At 33.6% G+C, this 22,432-nt stretch overlaps 2 protein-coding genes across 5 annotated transcripts; one reads left to right on the top strand and one right to left on the bottom strand.

Annotated features, from left to right (window-relative positions):
- Positions 1–2,975: 2,975 nt before the first annotated feature.
- Positions 2,976–8,792, top strand: LOC106067489 (ketohexokinase-like). 4 transcript variants are annotated; one of them, XM_056041618.1, is made up of 8 exons: positions 2,976–3,062; positions 3,596–3,784; positions 4,202–4,321; positions 5,029–5,160; positions 5,271–5,352; positions 7,122–7,239; positions 7,687–7,801; positions 8,264–8,792. In XM_056041618.1, the coding sequence occupies exons 2-8, from the start codon at positions 3,648–3,650 to the stop codon at positions 8,577–8,579; spliced, it is 1,020 nt and encodes a 339-aa protein (XP_055897593.1). In that variant the 5' UTR covers positions 2,976–3,062; positions 3,596–3,647; the 3' UTR covers positions 8,580–8,792. The 4 variants fall into 4 exon arrangements, with proteins under 4 accessions (XP_055897593.1, XP_055897589.1, XP_055897590.1 ...); XM_056041614.1 differs by lacking the exon at positions 2,976–3,062 and adding an exon at positions 3,071–3,199; XM_056041615.1 differs by lacking the exon at positions 2,976–3,062 and adding an exon at positions 3,082–3,209.
- Positions 8,793–9,019: 227 nt separating this feature from the next.
- Positions 9,020–15,918, bottom strand: LOC106073356 (putative peptidyl-prolyl cis-trans isomerase dodo). The gene is made up of 4 exons (XM_056041619.1): positions 15,800–15,918; positions 12,168–12,359; positions 11,520–11,674; positions 9,020–10,377 (listed from the first exon to the last, which is right to left on the bottom strand). The coding sequence occupies exons 1-4, from the start codon at positions 15,846–15,848 to the stop codon at positions 10,312–10,314; spliced, it is 462 nt and encodes a 153-aa protein (XP_055897594.1). The 5' UTR covers positions 15,849–15,918; the 3' UTR covers positions 9,020–10,311.
- Between the last annotated feature and the right edge of the window lie 6,514 nt (positions 15,919–22,432).

Genomic DNA, 22,432 nt, shown 5'->3' with positions numbered 1-22,432 from the left:
AAAAACAGAGTGTATGGGGTCATGGTGCAATCAGTACCTAGAGGAAAATATCTACTTCAATTCATTTAACCTCTTAGTGAGCTTCTGTAAGACAGGAACATTTGTGTGACTTTGTGTGACTTTATCATTGCTAAGCTTAGAGACGGAGCTGGTCGAAACAATGCACTTTGATGATGTGATTGACGTTTACATTATATGTATATTGTGTATTAATGTGTATTATGCAAAAAATAGATTTGCCTACTTACACCAGCGTCTCTCAAACTTTAGGGCGCGCCCGTTTAGGGCAAGTGTGCTCGGCGGATGGAGTAAGAGCGGGCGGATGACTGTCAATTTAATTTTTTTTTAAGGACAAACAAAAATTTGTTGAAATTGTTTAAATATTAGTCAAGTAAAATGACATTATTATCAATGTTTCAAATCGTAGACAAGACAAATATTTTTAAAATACTTTTAAAAAAAAACAAAGCTTTTATTTAATTTGATTGTATCAATTAGTTCGGATCAGTCACGTACTTAAATTTGTAATAGATCAAGACTAACTGTAGTAAATCTGTGCGATTAGAAATATTTTAACAAATTATTTTTTGTTTAGCGCAATTTAATGCTTTTAGCTTGCTCAATGCACTATGGTCAAATCACTTGTCTGGACGAGCTGCTGGGAAATCGGAAAGGGGAGAGGGAGATAGAAGAGGTATCTGGGCGAAGGTTAATGTGATAGCTTTTGAAACGCATTGTATAAAAAATAAGCCGTTGGACTTGAATTCGAACTCAAGGGCTCAAGCCTCTTTAAGCCAATACACTAACCACTGTGCCAACGATAGTGCTAATGAAAATAGAAGCTTTCAAGTTAGTCTCAAACTTATACCGCCACATGTCAAGTTCAATTACTTAATTGTCTCCCTTGTTCGATGACAAAATAATTTATTTATGTGTTGATGTGTTGTCATCGAAAATTAATAACTGTGCAATGTTTCAACTTGATCCGCGAATGGGAAGATATTGAAATAGCGTGTACAAAAATTGTACCAGAAAGATGGACAGAGATATTTTAAGTAATAGACATCACTTCATCTTCTTAGTATTTTTTATTTTTAATGTACAGTGTTTTTGAGAGAGGCGTTTGAAAACATTTTTTGACTCAAAACTTAATCAAGAAGACATTTTCTCGACTTTCATTTGTCAGAACAGTCGAATTTCTCCCGACTGTCCTACATCATTATGTTGACTTCTGTATGAACGTCCGTGACAAGATGTCTTACTTAACACGGAGGTAATAAGGTATTACAACGATCACACAATTTACAGACGTACGTGTGCAATTCATACTTCGAATGTTTCTCGCATAGGCTAATATAGTAAATCTTTATTACAATTTGACCATTCATTCTTTCAGAAGACGTTTATTATGCCCTAGAATATGTTCTACCTAGAGTTAGTGGAAAAATTGTAGACTCCCCGCTATTCGCAGCAAGGGGTTCTGGGGGAGCGCTAGGAGCTCCACCAGCGTGGGGTGGAGCCCCGCCGCCAAACACTATTTCTGGTATTGAAAGCCAACAAAATGCATATTCTGAGGTATCTACATTGTATTTTCCTGCTATTAAAAAGTTTTATTTCAAAAACCTAATGTGCTATTCTTACTGACTTAGACCAACCGCGCCGTTCGGAGCATTTGCCCTCAAGCTGTTTCCACAAAAATCTGTCATTGGGACCTCTCAACTCAAGAAAATATTGAGAGACTGGAACAGACACAAAATAGAGCAGTGAGATTCATAACAAACGAATATTCACATTTGACTAGAGTAACACCTTTAGTAAAATCACTAAATTTGGAAAGCCTTCGGGAGAGAAGACTCAAAAGTAAAGTAGCAATTATACATAAAACACTGAACCATAATCTTCAAATACAAAAACAAAATCTAATGAAATACTCAGAAAGACACAAAGATCCCATATGCTAGGACAAATTTGTACAAATGCTCCTTCTTCCCTGGTGCTATTAGAGTTAGAGCATGGAATGGGCTGCCTGAGCCGGCCAGGAAAACCAGTGACTTGGCAGAATTTAAGTCATTGATTAACATGCATAACTAGGACCTTGTCATCTTGTTTCGAAGTAGGCTAACGTGTGAATTATATAAGATAAGATAATTATTTTAACTAACTGTAGACAGCAGGAGAGTTTTTAAAGCTCAGAATACAAAAAATTATTGGCGTCAGGGCTCGGAGTTGTGGGAGCTTCCAGTGTAACTTTTTTTCCTTTTCTTTTTTCTTAGCACACACATTTATCTACGTAATAAATTTTATGAATGTTTATTACAGCCAGTCCGCTCATTTTTTTTCGGAGGTCTTTTATATTATAAAGATCTAGAATCTACATAGATCTCTAGCATTCTAGCTAGATCTAGATCTAAACTCTATAGTTAATTAGTTTGTGGAATATGACATGGATACCCTTCGACGGCCTTCCCGGGGCTGGGCTTTCCTAGATTGACTCTAGATCTTCTATAAGTATAATCTTCTACTTTATAAAGTAGAAAGTAAGGCGCGTATGTATGTATGTATGTGACGAATAGAAATAAAAACCGCTTGACCAATCTTGATAAAACTTGGCAGAAATGTTAATTGGGTACCAACTTAGACCGCAGTGTATGTATTGTCGCCCTAAAACAAACTTAAGACCCTCAAAAAAAAAAGTTGACAAACTTTATTAAAGCTATAGTATTTTATGGATCTGGGCGTTGACATGAGAAAAGATCGAAAGGATTTATATCTAGATCTACGTTTAAGAAGTACACTTTGCGAAGATAGTTTTTTACTTTGACACATGAAAATACAAAATATAGTCTATTCATTTCATTACGTAATAAAATTAACCTTCAATTTTGTGTTTCAAAAGCATTTTTACATAAATTCGTTCCATATATCTGCGAATTCAGACGTCATGACTTACTTTATAATCTCATTCATTTAACAAATCGGGTAAACCCGTTTTAATTGTACTTTATATCCTAATCATCTATTGCTTCTTTCGTTTTTAATAGATATGAATGTAACGGCTTCGGGTAAACCATTTTTGCAAAACTACTTTTATTTTCGTAGCGAAAGAAAAAAACTTGAAAGGATCATTAGCTAAGTTTATCATACATCTAAATCCAATCCACTAGATAAGTAAACACAAACTAAGACCCGCAGGCCGCGGGTAATGTCCGGCTAGTACTCTATATTAGATTAACCTATTATTAATTAGAGTTTAGTCTACTAGTCTTACTCTTATTTTATAGAATAGTATTAAGTATTATATAGATCTTATCTATAATCTAAACATCTTATCATCTTATATTTAGATCTATATAATACTACTGCTTACTATTCAGAAGTTACTTCAAAAAAAGAAGCTAGACTAATTATCTAGCTAGAGTCTAGACAGTCTAGATCATAGAAGAATAAGTAGATCTAATGTCTAATCAAGACTAATCTAATCTAGTCTAGGTAATAATTTCATATAGATCTAGAGGGGAAAAGATATATAGAGTTCATCAAGTTATTATTAACATTTTATCTTATCTCTTTAAAAAAATGTGCATGTGATCTGTAGACCTTCATTCAAGTCCAAGCCAAGGAAAAAGTGGTGACTATCAACCTTCAGAATGATGTTTTGTGGAGGAGCCAAAGACAAAGATGATCAGAATGTAAAACCTCAAAAACATGTACTATGCATTGGAATGGCTTGTGTTGATTTTGTAAATATTGTTAAAGAATTCCCTCTAGAAGATTCGGATCAAAGGTAGCTAATCTAATAGTTATCAATCATTAATATTATTACTTGAACAAAATAATTCTGATTATCAAATTAATTAGATCTAGTCTATTTTGCAACATTCTTACTTTGTATGCATTGCAATAATTATAAAGTAATATACAAGGCTTTAAATATTTAACTAGATGTAATAAAGTTTTTAATATTAATTTGATAATTAATTATTAAATTTTACATAGAATTATTTTTAAAAAATGCTAAAATGTAGTGAGCAGTATTATTTTCATTTAAGGCATCCTGGACGATCCTCTCTATATATCTTAAGCTCATTATATTGTTGCCCATCCTTAAGAAGTTTAAGAGTGTGCTACTTGATCACTCTTTAGACATTATGTGATGTTAATTTTTAAATCTCTAATATATTTTTTTTAATTACATATATAGGATTCAAGATTATTATTGGCAAAGGGGAGGAAATGCATCCAATAACTGCACTGTTCTTTCACTTTTGTCTATTCCTTGTGAATTTATGGGCGTCTTGGGAACTGAAGGTGTGGAAGCCAGGTAGTAAAAAAAATAATAATATTTTGTTATGATCCTATTATATAATACTATTTTTATAAGTGATAATAGACATATATAGAAAAATATTATACTGTTCGAATGTTCTTGAGATTATTTATAAGAACAAATTACTACACTTGGTTGCAAGGCTATATCTCAAACTTTAAGCTAATGGACTTTGATTTAGGTTTTAACTAAAATCTAAAGATGTTCATTTTAAAAAGTAAATGAGGTTGATAAAATCAAATCTCAGCAATTGTCACATTCATTCTGGGTTTTTTTTTTAGACCATAAAGGGACGTTATATATGGTAACTGCAAATGTATTAAAAGTATTAAGTGATAGTCTTGACTCTCATGTAATAATAATATCGTTATTATCCTTGAAGAAATTGTCTTTTAATGTCTATAACACAAAATCAAAACATTATAATGACAGCAAATGGAATACACAGTTTCATGCCAGTTTCACCTGGTCATTACTATAAAAGTTGGATTTTATTTAATGATTAGATAGCAAGGGGAAGAAAAGAGCTTTTGTGTCTACTTTTTTTTTTTTCATTTGTGAGTGGTGTCTTGTATCTTCTGTGATGATAAATTGTAAACAGTGTAACCTAAAAGGTGTTTATCCTTAACATTTGTTTAGCTTCTTTATGAATGTTTTTCCTGAATAGTTAGCTAATTGGCATTTGTTTGTTATCTTTTCAGCTGGATCCTAAAAGATTTTGAAAGCTTTAATATAAACACTGAACATTGTGTCATAAAAGATGTCCATTGTCCAGTTGGAACTATTATATTAAACATGACCAATGGAACCAGAACAATATTGTTCTTTCCAAGGTGTGCCAAAAAAGTTCTTAGCAATGAACATCAATAGATATTTAAGTGATTATAATTGTTAAAGTACTGTCTGATTTTCTGTTGAGAAAGAAATAATTTTTTGTGATAAGGGACAGACCAGAGATGTTGTACGAAGACTTTCAATTAAAATTCAAGAAAGATTTTTCAGCCTATTCTTGGATTCACTTTGAGGTTAGCAGAAGTCATTTTGCTACAACTATTATGAAATCATCCTTAAATCACCTAATACAGTTGATAAATACTAGGCTATACCAATCAATAGGCATATTAGTTATGTTAGATAGTCTTCCAATTTGTTGTAGCTATGTTAGAATATTACTTCTACAGTCAAAATGTGTACAAAAGTTTACAATAAACTCTTGATTTTTAAAGAATTTACTAAATTAATCAGATATTTAAATTTATAACAAGATTCTTTTAGGAAGTTATTCTCTAACTCAAGTACTTCTCCTTCCCCATTCAGAATTAACATTCTTATACATTTGTGGGTATAGTAAAGCTTGACATTATGTTGTAGAACTGAATTCAGTTACTCAAGTAACTACTAGAGCAACACAGTCACACATATTGAATGTTACGCAAATATAAGCTATATACAAATTAATTATATCTTTAAACTGTATCCAAACATAAAAGAAAATTCCAATAAATGTTTAAGGTAAATTTTCTGACTTCTTATATATGTTCACCTTGTAATAACCATATATATTGTTGGTAAACTTTTGCTGCGTTCAGTGTAGAGTGTTGACTATGTTAATGACAATGTCTTTAATTCTGAAGAAAAATACTGAATGTCAAATGGCAAGACAAAATACCAGATACTGAAGTCCTTTGAAGAGCGTGTCTGCAAAGCATCCACACAATCCTGATGCAGTTCCAGCTGCGATGGGCAGGACACGTCTGCAGAATGGAAGACCACCACATCCCTAAACGACTTGTATGGCCAACTAAGCGAGGGAAAGCGCTCGCAAGGTGGTCAAAGTAAACGCTTCAGGGACACCCTCAAAGCTTCTCTGAAGGCGTTCAGCATAAACCCAGGCACCTGGGAGACAGAGGCACATGACAGAGCATCATGGCGTCGCGCTGTGAAAACTGGCGCACAGGTTGCTGAGGAAAAAAAGAACAATGCTGGCAGAAGAAAAGCAAGGCCCACGACACTAGTTCCAACTGGAATAACCTGCCCAATGTGCGGCCGAACATTCCGGGCTCACATAGGTCTCACCAGCCACATGAGGAGGCATAAAACCCCAGTGCAAAGCCCTCAGCCCCCTGGATGACAAAGTGGTCATCATTGAACCATGATGGACAAACTATATATAATTCTGAAGATTAAGTATTAGTGCAGTGACTACGCATGACTATGCAAACCCAGTTGCAACCTGCATATTTTCTGCATCTCTTGCAGACAAAGCTGTTGTCAGCTGGCGGTCTATTTAAGTTTTCTTTCCATCTTCTGTCCCTGTCTTCAATAATGGCTTTTCTTTGTGTCTCAAATGTGTGTCCTGCGGCCTTTGTGAGAGCTCTCCAACTGTCTCTTTCAGAAGCCATCTTCTGCCAGCTACTTTCCTCTGTGCCAGTAAGACAAAAAATGGCACCCAGTTGATTGACTATGTTAGCACTATAGACACTAGCACAATAAAGTACTTATAACTATTACTATTCTAGAACTGCCTAACAAGTTGCTATTCAATCTTCTAAATATTGTTTCCTATCTATTGTAAATTCTTGCTTTATTAATTATGTCACAGTTGCTGCTAAAAATATACAATAAACAAACCCAATCACATTTAATATTATGTCTAACAATATACTATACTCCACACTATAGAAAAAGTTAAACTTACTCATTTTGTTTCCAAATGCAATGTTGATAACTATTAGACATTTGTCCACTTCCATTTGATTAATAAACTTTTAATGGCAAACATTTATTTTTTCAGCTGTGTAGCAATGTGTTGGAAATTTCAAAGATGATTGATGATGTACTTTGCTACAAAAATAGTAATGGTCAGCCTGTTGTTTCAATTGAGATAGAGAAACCAGAGTTTCATAATTATAGTAAGAATTGTATATGCTATGGTAAAGAGTGATTTAGTAGAATCTGTTGTTTTTTTCAGATGATAAAGCAATTAGTGAAATTATGGTCATAAGGGAGTAAACTTTTTTTTTAGTGATGTTTGCAGTCATGTTTTCTAAAGTGACAAAAGTCTTTACCCAAAAAATAGAAGTGGGGTCAAAAAATGTATGTCTTAATTAAGATCAATTATATGTATTCATCCAATTTAATATATTCTCAAAGATAAATTAATGATATTTAAATAGAAAACTGATTCTTTACCTAATATAGAAAAGTCACATATTTGAATTAATAGTTAATCAAACATTAATTTTGTTAAAGCCTTAAAATATGGAGAAATGACAGTAAAAAGTTGAAGCCTAAAAGCTCAACTGTAAGCATTGATGATTAAGAAACTAGCAACTATTATGTTCTCAATCTTCCTACAGATTTGGTCATAAATAAAGCTGACTTGGTGTTTGTCAGTAAAGATTATGCCAAAAGCAAAGGTTTTGCTAATGCTAAAGAAGCTGTCAGTGGATTTTACAACCTCTGTAAAGAGGGGTCAGTGCTGGTTTATGCTTTTTAAACATACAAGTTGTAACTAAGTTAATGTAATTTTACATTGCATCCTACATATTTTAACACTAATATAAGAAATATAAAATATCCAAGGCCTGTTTGTAAAGTAATTTCACAAGCTAGTGAGCAAACTGTATCTTAGACATTGTGTTATTGAATATTTTGAGACTTGAATCTTTCTGCAGACAATGACTTTGTCTGCTTCTGCAGACAATGACTTTGCATTAGATGTGGTAAAATATGCTGGCAGCAACTGGGTTTAGGTGGTCTAGTGAAATACTGCAATCAACCATAATCCTCTGAATTGAAGAAAATGCCTATATCACAATTGAACTTAATTATTCTCAAAACTTTATATTTAAGTTATTATATGTTTGTTTGTATTAATATGGTCTGTCCATTATAATAATTTAAAATATTCAAACTTTTTTTTTCTTTTCACAGGGCCATTCTAGTTTGTGCCTGGAGTGAACAAGGTGCATCGCTCTGTATAAACAATGAAGTATTAACATGTCCAGCACTTCAAAACATTAAAGTAGTGGACACTCTTGGCGCAGGGGACACATTTGTGGCTGGATTCGTTGGAAGTCTACTCAGCCAAAGGTTTTATCCCACAGAACCTGAACACACCACTAAAATTATTACTAAGCTGGAGTATGCTTTAAACTATGCTTGCCATTTAGCTGGACTCAAATGTTCTATGTATGGATATACTGGATTAAAAGACTGTTACAAGTGTATTGATGCAGAACTAAAATAAAATAAATTTTTTCAAAATATTTATAATCATGCATTCTTGAAATTTAGGTTGACTTATAAATTGCTGTGTATGCCAGAAATATTTGTCAGTCTTTAACTTTGTTAAATGTATTTCTTTGTTATATTGTAATTCTGATTTTGGCTTCCTAAAATTAAATTTGAATATTATGTGACTTTTATGTTGTTTTTTTTAATAAACGCTAGTAGATGCTGAAACATTTTCTCGTTTCATAAAGTCTTACATTTTTTTAAAAAGCATCAAATTACACTACGGATGGAGTATGTATGTTTTATTTGAATGACTTATCATTCATGTCTCATGTACTACAGTACTTTGCTAAATGTTTGACCTTATATTCCTTGAACTGGAAAAAAAAGTACAGAGCAATGATGGATATTTTTCAACTCCAGACCCAAGAGTGAAAAACAAAAGAACCTTGCTGACAATGATAAGTTTATTTGAACATCACATTCATAAATTTAGGCTCATTTATACAAATAGATCAAATGAAGGGTGCTAATACGCCATGAAGAGCATTTTGATTGCAGTGCAAAAAAAAAAAAATAACGTGTTTAGCTGTGTTTCCTTCACAAGCGATCATGAAAACAAAATGGTGTGTACTCATTTAGTCACATAAGTAAACACAGGGAGCTCAAGTTTGATTGGCAGCAATTTCAAAATGCATCAAATTAGCAAAGAAATTTCCTACTGTCTTGATGGTCTTTTTTTTTAATGAATATGAGCCAAAAAACAAATAAGGCTCTTTAGTGTCTATTAACCTATCTTCAACAGTCATGCATTCTCAGTAGTAACAAAAGCATACAACTCAGATGAGTACCATTCGCAGCATGTAAATTGTTATAATAGTAAGTTTTCAATCACTTGCAACAAATATGGTTTAAATTAAATAAAAAATTAGTTTTGACATTTGCAATGGGGGGAAAAAAAGACGAATGACTATTTCAGGTGAAACTTATGTTTTTTTGTCTCATTAGATTTCTTTTTTGAATAAAGCTTTAGAACATGGTATACAAACTGTACATACCTTATTTCAATAGATAACAAAACATCAATATAAATGCAGCACTGACTGAGACAACAAAGAACTATGAAAATAAATGAGAAATTAAACACAAAAATTACAAAAGAATTCAAAAGAAAAAGGTAATCATCATATTTAGAGAAAAAAAAAATTGTCGCCAGAACTTTAAATAGTTTATGAACATTAATCTTTCAAAATATACATCTAAAAAATTATTTATAAACTTAATTCTTAAAACATGCATCCAAAAATGAAAAAGTAATTGTTGCACAGAACATTTTTTGACTATGCCATTTTTTTCACTCTTGTAAGTACTAAGCAATCTTTGTCTAAAAATAATTAAAAGTACTTTGTTACATTTTTATCAAAATATGTAAAAAGCTTTTCCAATTCAGATCTATTTTAAAAGCAGCATTTAAACTAAATCTTTAATTACCCACTTCTTAAAACAAAAATGCAAACAGTAAGAAGATTACAACATTACATTTTCAGTAATGACAAATGTTAAGACTTCAAACAATAAAATAAAAGCTTCAAGCCTCATTTCTATAGTGTGGTCAACAGGGGAAGAAGAAACTATAAATGTCTTAAAAATAAGGCATTTTGTTAAAAGACAGTGTGTCGATAAGTCTTTTACTGAAACTTGTACTTGATATCACCAACTGTGCTTTCTTCTAATTTCTCAAATCATCAAGCAGTCCGTAAAATTATATGCACACCTGAATCTGTAGATATTGGTTCACTCAGCTCCCCAACCTAAACACGAAAGATATTTTATCAGGATTATCAAATAGTTTATAACTGACAAAAATGAAAGTAATAATTTTAGCAGCAGCAGAAATTCTAATAACTTAGATGAGTAGTTTTTAATCCGCCTTAACTTGACTAATAATATTATAAATCATACCATGTACAGCAATTAAAATTATCATCTTTACCACTTTTGCAATTAAGACAATATTTTTAAATTGAGCATTATAGATATGTAAATTTTCATGATCAACTTTTTCTTATACGAAACCAAAACTAACATTAAATAATGGAAATTCAAGATATAGGATGCGTCAGAGGTGTAACAAGCATAACTGGCGCCCAGTACGAAGCACTTTCTTGGCGCCTCCCTCTCACTGTTTCCAGAAAAACCACATAGCAAAATAGGTTTATATCTAGAACGCACTCAATATTAGGAATATAATATAAATAATAGACTGTATTACTTAATTCAAAATATTTACAATATAGGCCAATACATGCACATTACGAATAGTCACAACCTAACTTAGCTTCTACAAAATACTATATACTGTTTTTGGTTCAAACTACCGGTGTCTTTTTTTTAAAATTTAATTTTGATACAGTGCCAAAACCAACTGCAACAAATATTAATCTGCATTAAGTATATGATTATACAAAATCTTCCTGTACGGTACATGGACATTAACAATGTATAACTTCAAGACGGTAGGCTTACTAATGTTGAAAATTTAATATCTTTACTTAATTTGTAGTTCACTGTGATCCACAAATATCAAGAATTGAAATAAGCAATTATGTGAAAATATTTATTAATTACAAATATATTTTACAGAACTCAATATTATCAAACATTGAAAAGTTCAAGAAAATAGTGTCTGTTTTTGAGACCTTTTGGTGCCCCTAGGATCTGCACCTGGCACATGATGCCCCCTTCCCTATGTTTATGAAACCTTTTGGTGCTCCTCGGCTCTGCATATGTCACCCTCTGCATCTCGCACCCGGGGTATGATGCCCCCTTCCCTTCATCACTAAGCCTCTAATACTTTTCACTTTATCTTTTATTGAGTAACCCATTACTGGCTAATTTTAAAAAACTATAGCAAAGCTGATGAAATTAGTCACAAACACATAACTTATCCAACCTGTAGTTTAAATGAGGCTTCTTCAAATGGTCGCTGCATCTGTCCAGGTCCAAATGGACCTAAATCTCCACCTTTTCTTGCAGAACTGCAATCAGAATATTTCTCTGCTAGCTCTGCAAAGCTTGCTTCTTCATTCACTATTTTATTTCTGTATTCTGATGAAGACAAAAAAATGTAAATTTTTTTTTTTAAACAAAGCTTTTAGCAAGTGTAATTGTATAAATTATTTGGAATCAATCATACAATTATTTTATAATAGATCCAGACTAACAATAATAAATCTGTGCGATTGAAAATAAAATATTTTTACCAAATGTTTCTTTTAGAGCGATTTCATGCTTTTAGCATGCTCGGTGCACTATGGTCCAATTATTTATGTGGACCAGTTCGGAACTGGAGGGCTCAAGCTCGAATAATGTATAAAAATTTGTACCAAACAGAGTGAGTTGATATAAATCTTGTAAAAACAAAAATATTTCATAGCAAAACCAGAGGCAGCCCATTTTTCAATAATTAAGAATGTTTGGATGGTGTTTTTTCTTTTGCTTCTGATAACAAAAGTTCGAGTTTTTTTTAAAATTAATTAACTTCTTTGGATTTTATATTAGTGTCATATTCATACATTACAGACTAAAAATGGATATTTACTTTGTAATAGTTCCAATGCTTCTTCTTTACTTCTAGTAATTTGTTCCCCTTTCCAGTTCTGAGGTCTTCTTGAGTCTCTGTGCTTTACTAAAAGGTGAGAACATGTCACTTTATCAGACTTCTGCTGGGCAGGTTCTGTTGGCATTTCCCACTGACTCTCCTTTGTGTAGATATTCAAGTAATAATATTTTCCTGTAAAACAAATGTCACTAAATCTTATAAGCCATACATCAAGTTAGTGTATAAACAGCTACATAATAAACATACTCTTTAATAGAAATCTCTTTTACTTATAATGCGTTAATATTTGCACTAGCATCAAACAGTGGCTACACCTGTTGATTTCTTCCCCAGCTATACATTGTTTATGTTGGCCCAAATTACACTTCTTTTTTTAGTGCTCTCAATAAAAACAATCTGCATTTTAATATCCCACTGACATACTTTCTAGTCTGTGAATTGTAGTACTGCCATGTTGAATTGGCATGGCTCTCTCTCTTTCTCATCCACTCCACTGTCATTTTTTGTGTGCACCCCAGGCATTGTAATGCTGACTTTTAATAGACCCTTACTTTCACTGAGACAAATCTTAGAATTTTTATAGATTTAGTATTCCAGAAGATCTAAACCTGTTCTTTCTATATCTCTCCCCCTTCCCAGGTTTTTCTTTTACATCATGTGTTGGATTTTTATTTCTAGATTTATTATTCATGTAGGTTTAGTTCTTACTATCTAATTCTACATAATTTACATTTTATATCGTATTTATTTTCAGCACACATACACACAAGTTTTCATGGAAAAATAAAAGTACAATTAACTTTTTAAAGTGTCCACATAGGCGATTTCAGTGAAATTCAAAGATTCTGATACTCACACATCACTATAACTTTCAGTAAACCAAATGTATTATATAGATCTAGATTCTAAAATGCCTTTGAGATGGTAAAATCTAAAAAATCCAGACACAGAAAATGAGTTTTTTTTTAATTATTTTTTAAAACTCTTGGTCTTTCTTAGGAATGTTTCTCTCAAACAGCTGTCCATATAGAATAGGTTTGTTACTAGCAGCATTCAGGATTTTATAGAACTTTCATTTTACCAGTATTTTAAATGTTCAGATTACCATACCAGGCAGTGAAATTGAATCTTAAATCTTTGGAGTGACAGGAGACAGCACTGTAGACTTTCAGTTTTGTAGATATGCTGAGGCCTCTCCGTTGCCACACTTGTTCTTGAAGTCTGCCAAAAGCAGCACTGGCACGAGCAACACAGAAGTCAACCTCATCATCTAGGTTGGCGTTTGCTGATATGGTGCTTCCCAAATAGACAAACTTTTTGATGTTTGCTAATTTCTGGCCATCTATGAGAATGTCTGGTTCTGTGACTGATTTATTTGGAGGAGGTTGGTGCAGCACTTCTGTCTTTTTAACATTAATGGTGAGGCCAAAGTTTTTGCAGGCATTAGTAAAGAGGGACAGGCTCTTTGAAGGTATTCTTTGTTTGCTTCATTGAGAACACAGTCATCGGCAAATAGCAGGTCTCTGATGCAATTGTAGTTTACCTTGGTCCTTGCTTTGAGTCTCTGAGCATTGAATAAACTTGCATCGGTGCGTTATCGTATGCCAACTCTGATGCTATCTCTGTGCAAAAGACATTTTTCAGCATGGCAGTTAACATTATGCTGAAAAGCGTTGGAGCCAGCACACAGCCCTGCTTCACGCCATTTGAGTCAGGAAAAGGCTTGGAGTAGTCTCCGTTGTCTGGATGTCATCATGGAATTGATGCAGCATTGTTATGAATTGATCCAGGCAGCCAAATTTGGACATGATATGCCAAAGGCCTTCACGACTGACATTATCAAAAGCTTTAGTCAAATCTATGAATGCAGTATAGAGATTTCAATTTTGCTCTTTACATTTCTCTTGGAGTTGGTGGACTGCAAAGATCATGCCAACTGTGCCTCTACCCTGCCTAAAGCCGCACTGACTCTCTGGGAGTAGACCAGTTTCTAGATGGTGTTGTAGTCTGTTTAATAGCACCCTAGCCAGAATCTTGCCAGCAATGCATAGGAGGGATATGCCACGATGGTCATTGCATATCTGCCTATTTCCCTTTCTCTTGTAAAGGTGAATGATGGAGGCATCTTTGAACTCTTGTGGTAGTTTCCAGGTTTTTCAGTCAGAGCCTACCCTGGCATTGAAGTTGCCCAGTATTATGAGTTTGTCTGTCTTGCATAAATATTCTTTAGAGGTGTGTGTAGACAGAATTTATAGGATGGCATTGTCTACACCTGCCTCTGGTTATTGTTTTTGTGCACGCTCCACAGTACAGACACATTTAGTTTCGTTTACTCTGAAAAACAAGGATTTTATTTGAGCTCAAAGTCCACTGGTATGACGATATCATCTTTTTTTTCCTCTAGGTCAGGATTAAGAAATGTTTTAGATCAGTGTTTCTCAAACTGTGTTCCACAAGGCCTGAACAGGTGTTCCACGAACTACTAGAATAATTCTAAAGCTAGTAGGCCACGGATGAATTAATCTCTCTAAAAAATAAGCTTTAGAAGTGTTCCATTAAATATTTTGATTGTGCAAAGTGTTCCGGTAAGGAAAAAATTTGGGAAACAAAGTTTTAGACCATTGAGGAAAAATATAAGTGCTAATAATTGGGGTCTCAAAAAATACAGTCACAAACATTGAGCTGACTTGTGGAGTGAGTATGCTAGACACACAGATTTTGAATTTTCTTTTATGTCAACTAGGTCCAGGCTAGATCTATAATTTATATTAATCTATATATTAATCTATAAATATAATTCTAATTGAGTCTTCTAGTCAGTAGTTTCTCCTCCATTCCTCAAGTGCGATGTTCATGTTGAGAATTTATTAAGTTATATCAAGTTTTAGATGTAAAGCACTTTTCCTATTCTAATCATTAATTAATGCTAATATCCTGTTTGTTGCCTCTTTTGAACTTTCCTTAATTTTCTATTGTTGTTTTCTCATTTTTCACTGATTTTCAGGGCAAGACTAAGAGTCTGAGATGATGAGTCTAGAATAATCTAGATCATGTAGACTCTAGATATGACTGTACACTGTACATCTTTAATCTAAAACTAATAGACTCTAGAATCTATGATCATCTGATCTGATCTTTAATAATAATAGATCTAGATCTAGTGTAGATCTAGTAATAGTAACAATAGTTTAAGTTTGTAAACTTTTAAGTCATTAAAAGTCTAAATATTATATATACGACTAGTCTATAGAGTCTACATGAGTACATCTCTAGGAGTCTGATTGAGACTCTCATCATCATCACATCATTTAATTCATTTATGCCTGCAGCCATGCCATGATCATGATGCCAATGATGAATTATGATCATCATCATCATGCCAATCATCATCATCATCATCTCATGGCTCATACTCATGCGAGTCATGGTCATGCCAAGCATGGTGAGGTAACGTTGGTCTGAACTCTGATAAGTGGAAACACTGTGAAACAGGGAAGTCGGTATGCAAACCTTCAAGTTACATGAGTGGATCTATCATCTAGATTAGATTCTACTCCACCCATCAAGAAATGATAGATCTAGATTTTTCTGATTTTCTAAAACATTTTTACCTGATGAACGACTTGTTCTTTTTTCCCAGCCGTCTGGTACATCAGACATTTTGTATGTTTATTATTTACATAAGCCAGATTTTTATGCACGCATAAAAAAAAAAGCTAAAATGTTGGAGTCGAATTTCACGTAAATATAATTTACACATATTTATATAGATCTATATATATCCAATGTATATATCTAGTTTTCGATGTATCTTGTAACACTTGTGTACCAAATAACATATATATTATATATAAAGAGAGACTTATAACAAATATAACTCTAGATCAAGATAATTTCTTTAGATATAATTTTGTCTAATTTTAAGCACTGTAGAATCACACACAATAAAAAGCTATAGACTACTGATGTAGGGGTGTACGACTGTATAGAAAATACAGTTTGTTGTATCGTATGGCCTGTCTGTCCATCAGTCTGTCAAGCTTAGGATGGATCTCAGAAACTAGAAATATTCTTGAAAATACTATCAGAGAAAGTGACCTCTCCAATGCTGGAGCACACCCTGGGTGGTAAATTTGCGAGTGCTGGGCTGCCCACACGTCAACAGTCAACACTCGCCTCTCTTCCATACTAATCGGGTCCAAAGACATGGAAAGTCATCGCAATTTTGGGTCATATGGCTGAAAGAGTTTGCCAGAGAGCAGTAGTCTTACCACTGTTCCCCCGCCTACGGGGCTCCAAAACCGAACTGCATGCAACACCATGATATATTGCATCTCCATTGCTTGTGATAACATTGCCTAACTGTATTAACATTTGTATTCCTTCAAGATCTGTATGACCAATGTTTATGGGTGTACTGGGTAACCTGCTCCCAATATGCATAACTTTGATGGCGACTTTATCCGTCATATCGTGTATACATTTAATTGTATTTCAAAGTATGTAATGCAATGGACCTCATTCACCAACGTAAACAAACAACATTTAGCCACGTGCTTCTCTATCTCTTCTATACAATTAACCATCTCATGTTTAATTCATGATGGTGTCACGTGACAGTTTTTTTCCATTGTTTTATCAATAAGATCACGTGACTAAATGTTGTTTGTTTACGATTTGTGAATGAGGTCCATTTGTCTGCAAAATACAACTCGGTTTGGTTCACGCCATGGGAACCCGAATGCAGCCTGTTTAATATGTATTTCTATGACATCGTAGATGGCTGCAAGAAAGGTAAATGGGGATAAGATAAACTCTATCTTATGTCCGTCTCGATCTTGAAGAATTACACCGTCAAACTTTTTTTTTTAATAATCTACAAAACTGATCAACATCGTTTGTTGTTTCGCAGGGTGTAAAACTGTATTCTGTATAGTGCATGATTTGCCATTTCTGAAGCAGATGAGAAACACTAGTAGGCCTATAATATAAAACCTTTTCCATAAGGAGCTCTTATAAAAACCTCTAATAAAAATGTTAAACTCAATGTTTCTCAAATAATTGTACATTTTAAATTTAAGTAATCACTTTTGATAAAATGTTAAAAAAAAATAACACATTTGAAATAGAATCGAAAACCATTTTCTGGTGTAACTAATCAATTAATTAGCTTACAGTTTTATTTTTCAACATAAAGACTCATCACACACACATAGCCTACACACAAACACACAAAATAGTTTATTTTTCAAGGGGAAGATTATTTGTTCTTTGGGAAGGTCGCTGACACCATGAGCTTACCGCACCTGGTGACCAGTGGCGTACCGCAGCATTCATGGCGCGAAGAGGTTCAATGAACCCGGGCCAACGACCATTTAGGGGCCCACACCCAATGGTGTAACCGCCATGGGACCAGGGCCGGATTTTAACTCTATGCAACATAAGCTCTAGCTTAGGGCCTCCAAGAAATATTTAGTAGTTACATAACAATATCTGGACTTATATAGGGCCCACGGTCTTTTCAGCTCTATATACGTCACTGTATGGCACGTAGGGGTTTTATATTGCCTGGCCCCATATGACTAATGACCAATTGTGGATTTCCCTACTCTGCAATTTTGTAAAAAAAAAAAACATTTAAAAAATTTAAAAGTTTCCTTAAAACATAAACGTCATATCAAACTTTATATTAACGTTAAAACATTAATCCGTGTTCTCATCTAGTCATTGTAAGGAACTGCTTTCATCAAGTTGATTGTAATGTGATGGCGTTGTGTTGGTGGTGACGTTTGGGTCCCATACTTCATGTCCTTCTTTTGTTTTTTACCCTTTATGCTAGTATTACCAATTTTTTCTGCCATTTTTTCATTACCAGAAACCTAGATTTAGACTTAAAATGAGTATCAAACAAGAAAAAGAAACATCATTCTCTGTTACTTATGGGAACGTTAAAGATATTTACTTCTAGATACTTTTCGTGACTGAATTTGTGAAGAGGTTTATAACAAAAAAAAAATTAAGATAGAACGATGTTTTTCACATGAATGGCTGCTTCGTCATCTGGTATGTGTACTGGAAAGTCGTGCAAATGGTCCCGATGGTCTCAGGCTTATACCCTGACACAGCATCAATGTTGTTTGTTTTTCAACCGAATCGTCAAAAAACAAATAATAGGCCTACTAATTACTTCACTTTATTAACAAGCTTGCTAAACCTACAGACAACATGAACGACTGAGAACGGTGGATGGTGTAAACAATGTTGAAGTTGACAATTACTGACTGAAAATAAATCATCGCATAGTGAATGTTAGTTTTAACTTTAGACAGCCTTTCATTTAGTTGTCATCGCGAAGAGTATCGTTTAGGTGACACAAGGAACAACCACAATTCTTGAAAAAAAAAAAAAAAAAACTTAATTTACCTCGACCATTAGATTTAAAATGAGATAATAAGCCTGTTGGGCAATGCAATTTTAGCAAATACACTAAAGGAGAATCAATCTGCGCAATTTTTCTCAATCATGGCTGACATAACACAAGAAGTATTAAAAGTTGATTAAATCATGGATTAAATTAGCATTATTTTCTGACATTGTTTTGTGGTCTGCAGGATTGACAAAACAAATACTCTTAAGTAATAATAAAATATCAAAATCTTTCTTTAAATTACTTACGATGCCAAGGCAACGATGGTTTTTCAATATGAGCGGACAGTTCAATAGCCTTCTGGCATTGTTTCAACAAAAGCGGCCTCTTGCGCATAATGTTACTGTGCTAAACAGTACTTAAACATGGTATTAAATGATTATCTTATCTTATATGATACAGACGTTACGTTACTTCAAAAAAGAAGATGATTACGTCCTACGCGTCATGCACTTAGTCATGCATAGTAACCAATGACTTAAATTCCACCTAGTCACTGGTTTTCCTGGCTAGCTCAGGCAATCCATTCCGATCTCCGAGCTAGGGAAGATGAAGCTTTTGTACAAATTTGTATTAGCATATGGAACAGTGTATGTACCTTTATCTTCGTGTCTTTCTGAGTATTTTATTAAATTTTGTTTTTGTATTTGAAGATTATGGTTCAGTGTTTTATGTATAATTGCTACTTTACTTTTCAGTCTTCTGTCCTGAAGGCTTTCTAAATTGAGTGATTTTACTAAAGAAGTTACTTTAGTCAAATGTGAATATTTGTTTGTTATGAATCATATATTTAGAGTATTTAGAAAGATAAAAGCATGAAATATTTCTTATCGCACAGATTTATTGTTCTTAGTCTAGATATATTTGAAATTTATTGACATGTCTGATCCAAACTAATTAATGCAATTAAACTGCATATAGGCTAAAGCTTTTTTTCTAAGCTTTTTTTTTAAAATGTTTTTCGTGTTTTTTTTTATTTGAAAGCCGTATAATATTTTGTTGTTGTTTACCATACAACTAGAATATACTTAGATGATATATTACTAGTAATATCAAGGAGTCTATATAGTCTATATAAAATTATCACAAACCTCACAAACTGTCCTTATTCCCCGGATATCCTCGACTCCATCAGATTCAAATTTGCCTTTTCCTTTTTGCGCGCAGACTATTCCCTGTTAGATTAGCCTTTGCCATGACAATTAATAAAGCTCAAGGCCAAACGTTCAAAAAGATATGCCTGTATCTTCCAAAACCTGTTTTCAGTCATGGACAATTGTATGTTGCTCTCTCCAGAGTTCCTTCTTTTCATTCACACACAGTCGTTTGCCCCAGCCCACCCCATTTTGGACAACTGTGTCTTTCAGGAAGTGTCCACCCGTCACTAAATGGCGGAGTATATATATGCTACACCGTGGGTCGACTATTATAGTTAGTAGGAAAAAATATGTGTTCTTAGCATATGGTTTTTAGTTAGACCTATAATTTGAGTTTTTGTATTTGTCAGAATTCATTAAAAATATTTTATTACTTAGCTCCGACTGATTTCATGAAACGTTTATTTTTATTTTTAAAAATTCACAATGCATATCTAGTGATGGGAACTAAACAGGCAGGCTTCAATATTTTCAGAAAGAACATCCGAATGAAATTATATCAAAGACACATGAGAGATAAGAATGGAGAAAGAAGGTTAACAGTTCTTGTGTAGTGCCCCAACGGTCCACCACATCAAAAGATATGTGAAAGTGAATGTAAAGTTAGATGTCAACATGGCTTAACTAGTTCCCCTTTCAGACCTTGTGGTCTATAGGGCAGATGATATAAAGTTCATCTGTTTTTAGTGGCCTACGGTTAACGAGTGTGTCATGTAGCCAGCACAACGACCAACCAACTGCCTTTACTTTTCCCCAACTAATGTCAGGTACCCATTAGAGCTGAATGGACTCAGAGGCGCCCAAAGATTCCAAAAGTTAAAAACCCCAGTCTTCACCAGGATTCGAACGCGGGACCCCAGGTTCGGAAGCCAAGCGCTTTACCGCTCAGCCGCCGCGCCTCCCCTGGCCTATAATATTATAATGATCTAATTTTTTGACAAGGCTCAATCTCTTATTCAAATCCTAAAAAAAAAAAAAAAAAAAAAAAAATTCTGCATTACAAAAGAAGTTTTAGGAAAATTAAGTTTATAAGATTACTATTCGTTTTAAATTAGGTCTAACTTATTATGCATACTAATTAGCTTTTTCTCTTTAAAAAAATACTTGCATAACTGATTTTAAAAATTAGATTTTTCGCTTTCAGGAAAAAAAAATAGCCGTTGCATCAGAACTTTGAATGGTCTAAAATATTGTGAAGTCGGATTTTCAATATCTTTTCTAGTTTACGAGATCTAAACGGGACGGACGGACAGACGGTCAGACGGACAGACATTTCACACAAAACTAATAGCGTCTTTTCCCCTTTTGGGGGCCGCTAATAAAGTAGTTCAACTAAAAGTTTATCATGAATTTCAAAATATAGTTAAACTAAACTAAAGAAAATTAATTAAACTATAATATATACAAACTTTTCATAACTTTTTTTTGAGAGGGGGGGGGGGGGACGGGGTTGAACTATACCTGTATAGATATAATCATCCGACTGTATGCCTACGGTTCGTTCTTAGCCTACTCTTTTAACATTGTACAAATATTTATCCATAATAAAACCAGTAAGGAATATGTTTCTTACATAAACGTTAATGCACAATAAAATTGTAAAAAAAGATGTCTAAATAAATATGTGTGCTTGTATTTTTGCCTTGAATTAAAACCTTTAGAAAAGAATGGTACTCTTTTTTTTTTAATTATATTAACTTATCATATAACGGAAAATCTTTATACTTATACCGGTAAAGTTTAAAATCTCATTAAATAACAGATTTAGATTTTCAAATTTAGATCTAGTGACCAAAGAAATAGAAACGAGATCGTTGAAGTTTTAAATAACATTTGACCTGTATAACTATCTTATAGTGTAAATTCACGCTTGAATAACCATGCCGATGTGCTATTTTCTTGCTGACCACTAAAAATACAACTAACACTTTGGCATAACCCTGAATTGCGCAAAGGGAAAAAAACACCAGGGTGGTCTTATCATTATGGCCTGCACACTCAGTACACTCATGTATAAGCCTTCAATCTATCTGGCCAGGTTGTTAAAATCAGTCTTTCTAGGCAGGGAGGGTGTGTAACTATTTTACGAACATGCTTGACTATAGCCATGCCAGTGTGTTATTTTCTTGTCTGACCACTTCACACTAAGCAAAAACTTTTGCATAACGCGTAATGAAAAAAAAATGCAGGGTAGTCTTGTACACGTAGTATCACCGACTACACACGTACAGTACACTAGGCCTACATGTGAATGTAGCTGACCAGGTTGTTAAAATCAGTTGGACACAGTCTATTTAGTTTATGGTCAGAGAGGGTGTGGATTAAGTTGGTTATCCTAATGCTTTTAGATCTATATAGGCCTAGCTGTCGATTTAGATATATCTCATTAAGTCTTAAGACCATAAAATGGTGTAGCCTACTTGATGTTCCTGCAGTAAAAAATTATTGTTTGCCGCAAATGAATTGATTAAAACCACTAAATGTTGACCTAACTCACTAATCTGATTCCCACTAGAAACAGAAATTAAACACCACCACGTGGCTCACAGAAAAATTCGGTACAACCCCATTCATAATATTGCATAGAAGCTTTTGGCAAAAAAATGTTTAGCAACAATTTATAATACTGCTCCTTTCAAGTGCAGATATTGACTCCCATA

The sequence above is a fragment of the Biomphalaria glabrata genome, chromosome 9 (assembly GCF_947242115.1).
Source record: "Biomphalaria glabrata chromosome 9, xgBioGlab47.1, whole genome shotgun sequence".
NCBI classification, from domain to species: domain Eukaryota; kingdom Metazoa; phylum Mollusca; class Gastropoda; family Planorbidae; genus Biomphalaria; species Biomphalaria glabrata.
This window is presented reverse-complemented; position numbering and strand designations above follow the sequence as displayed.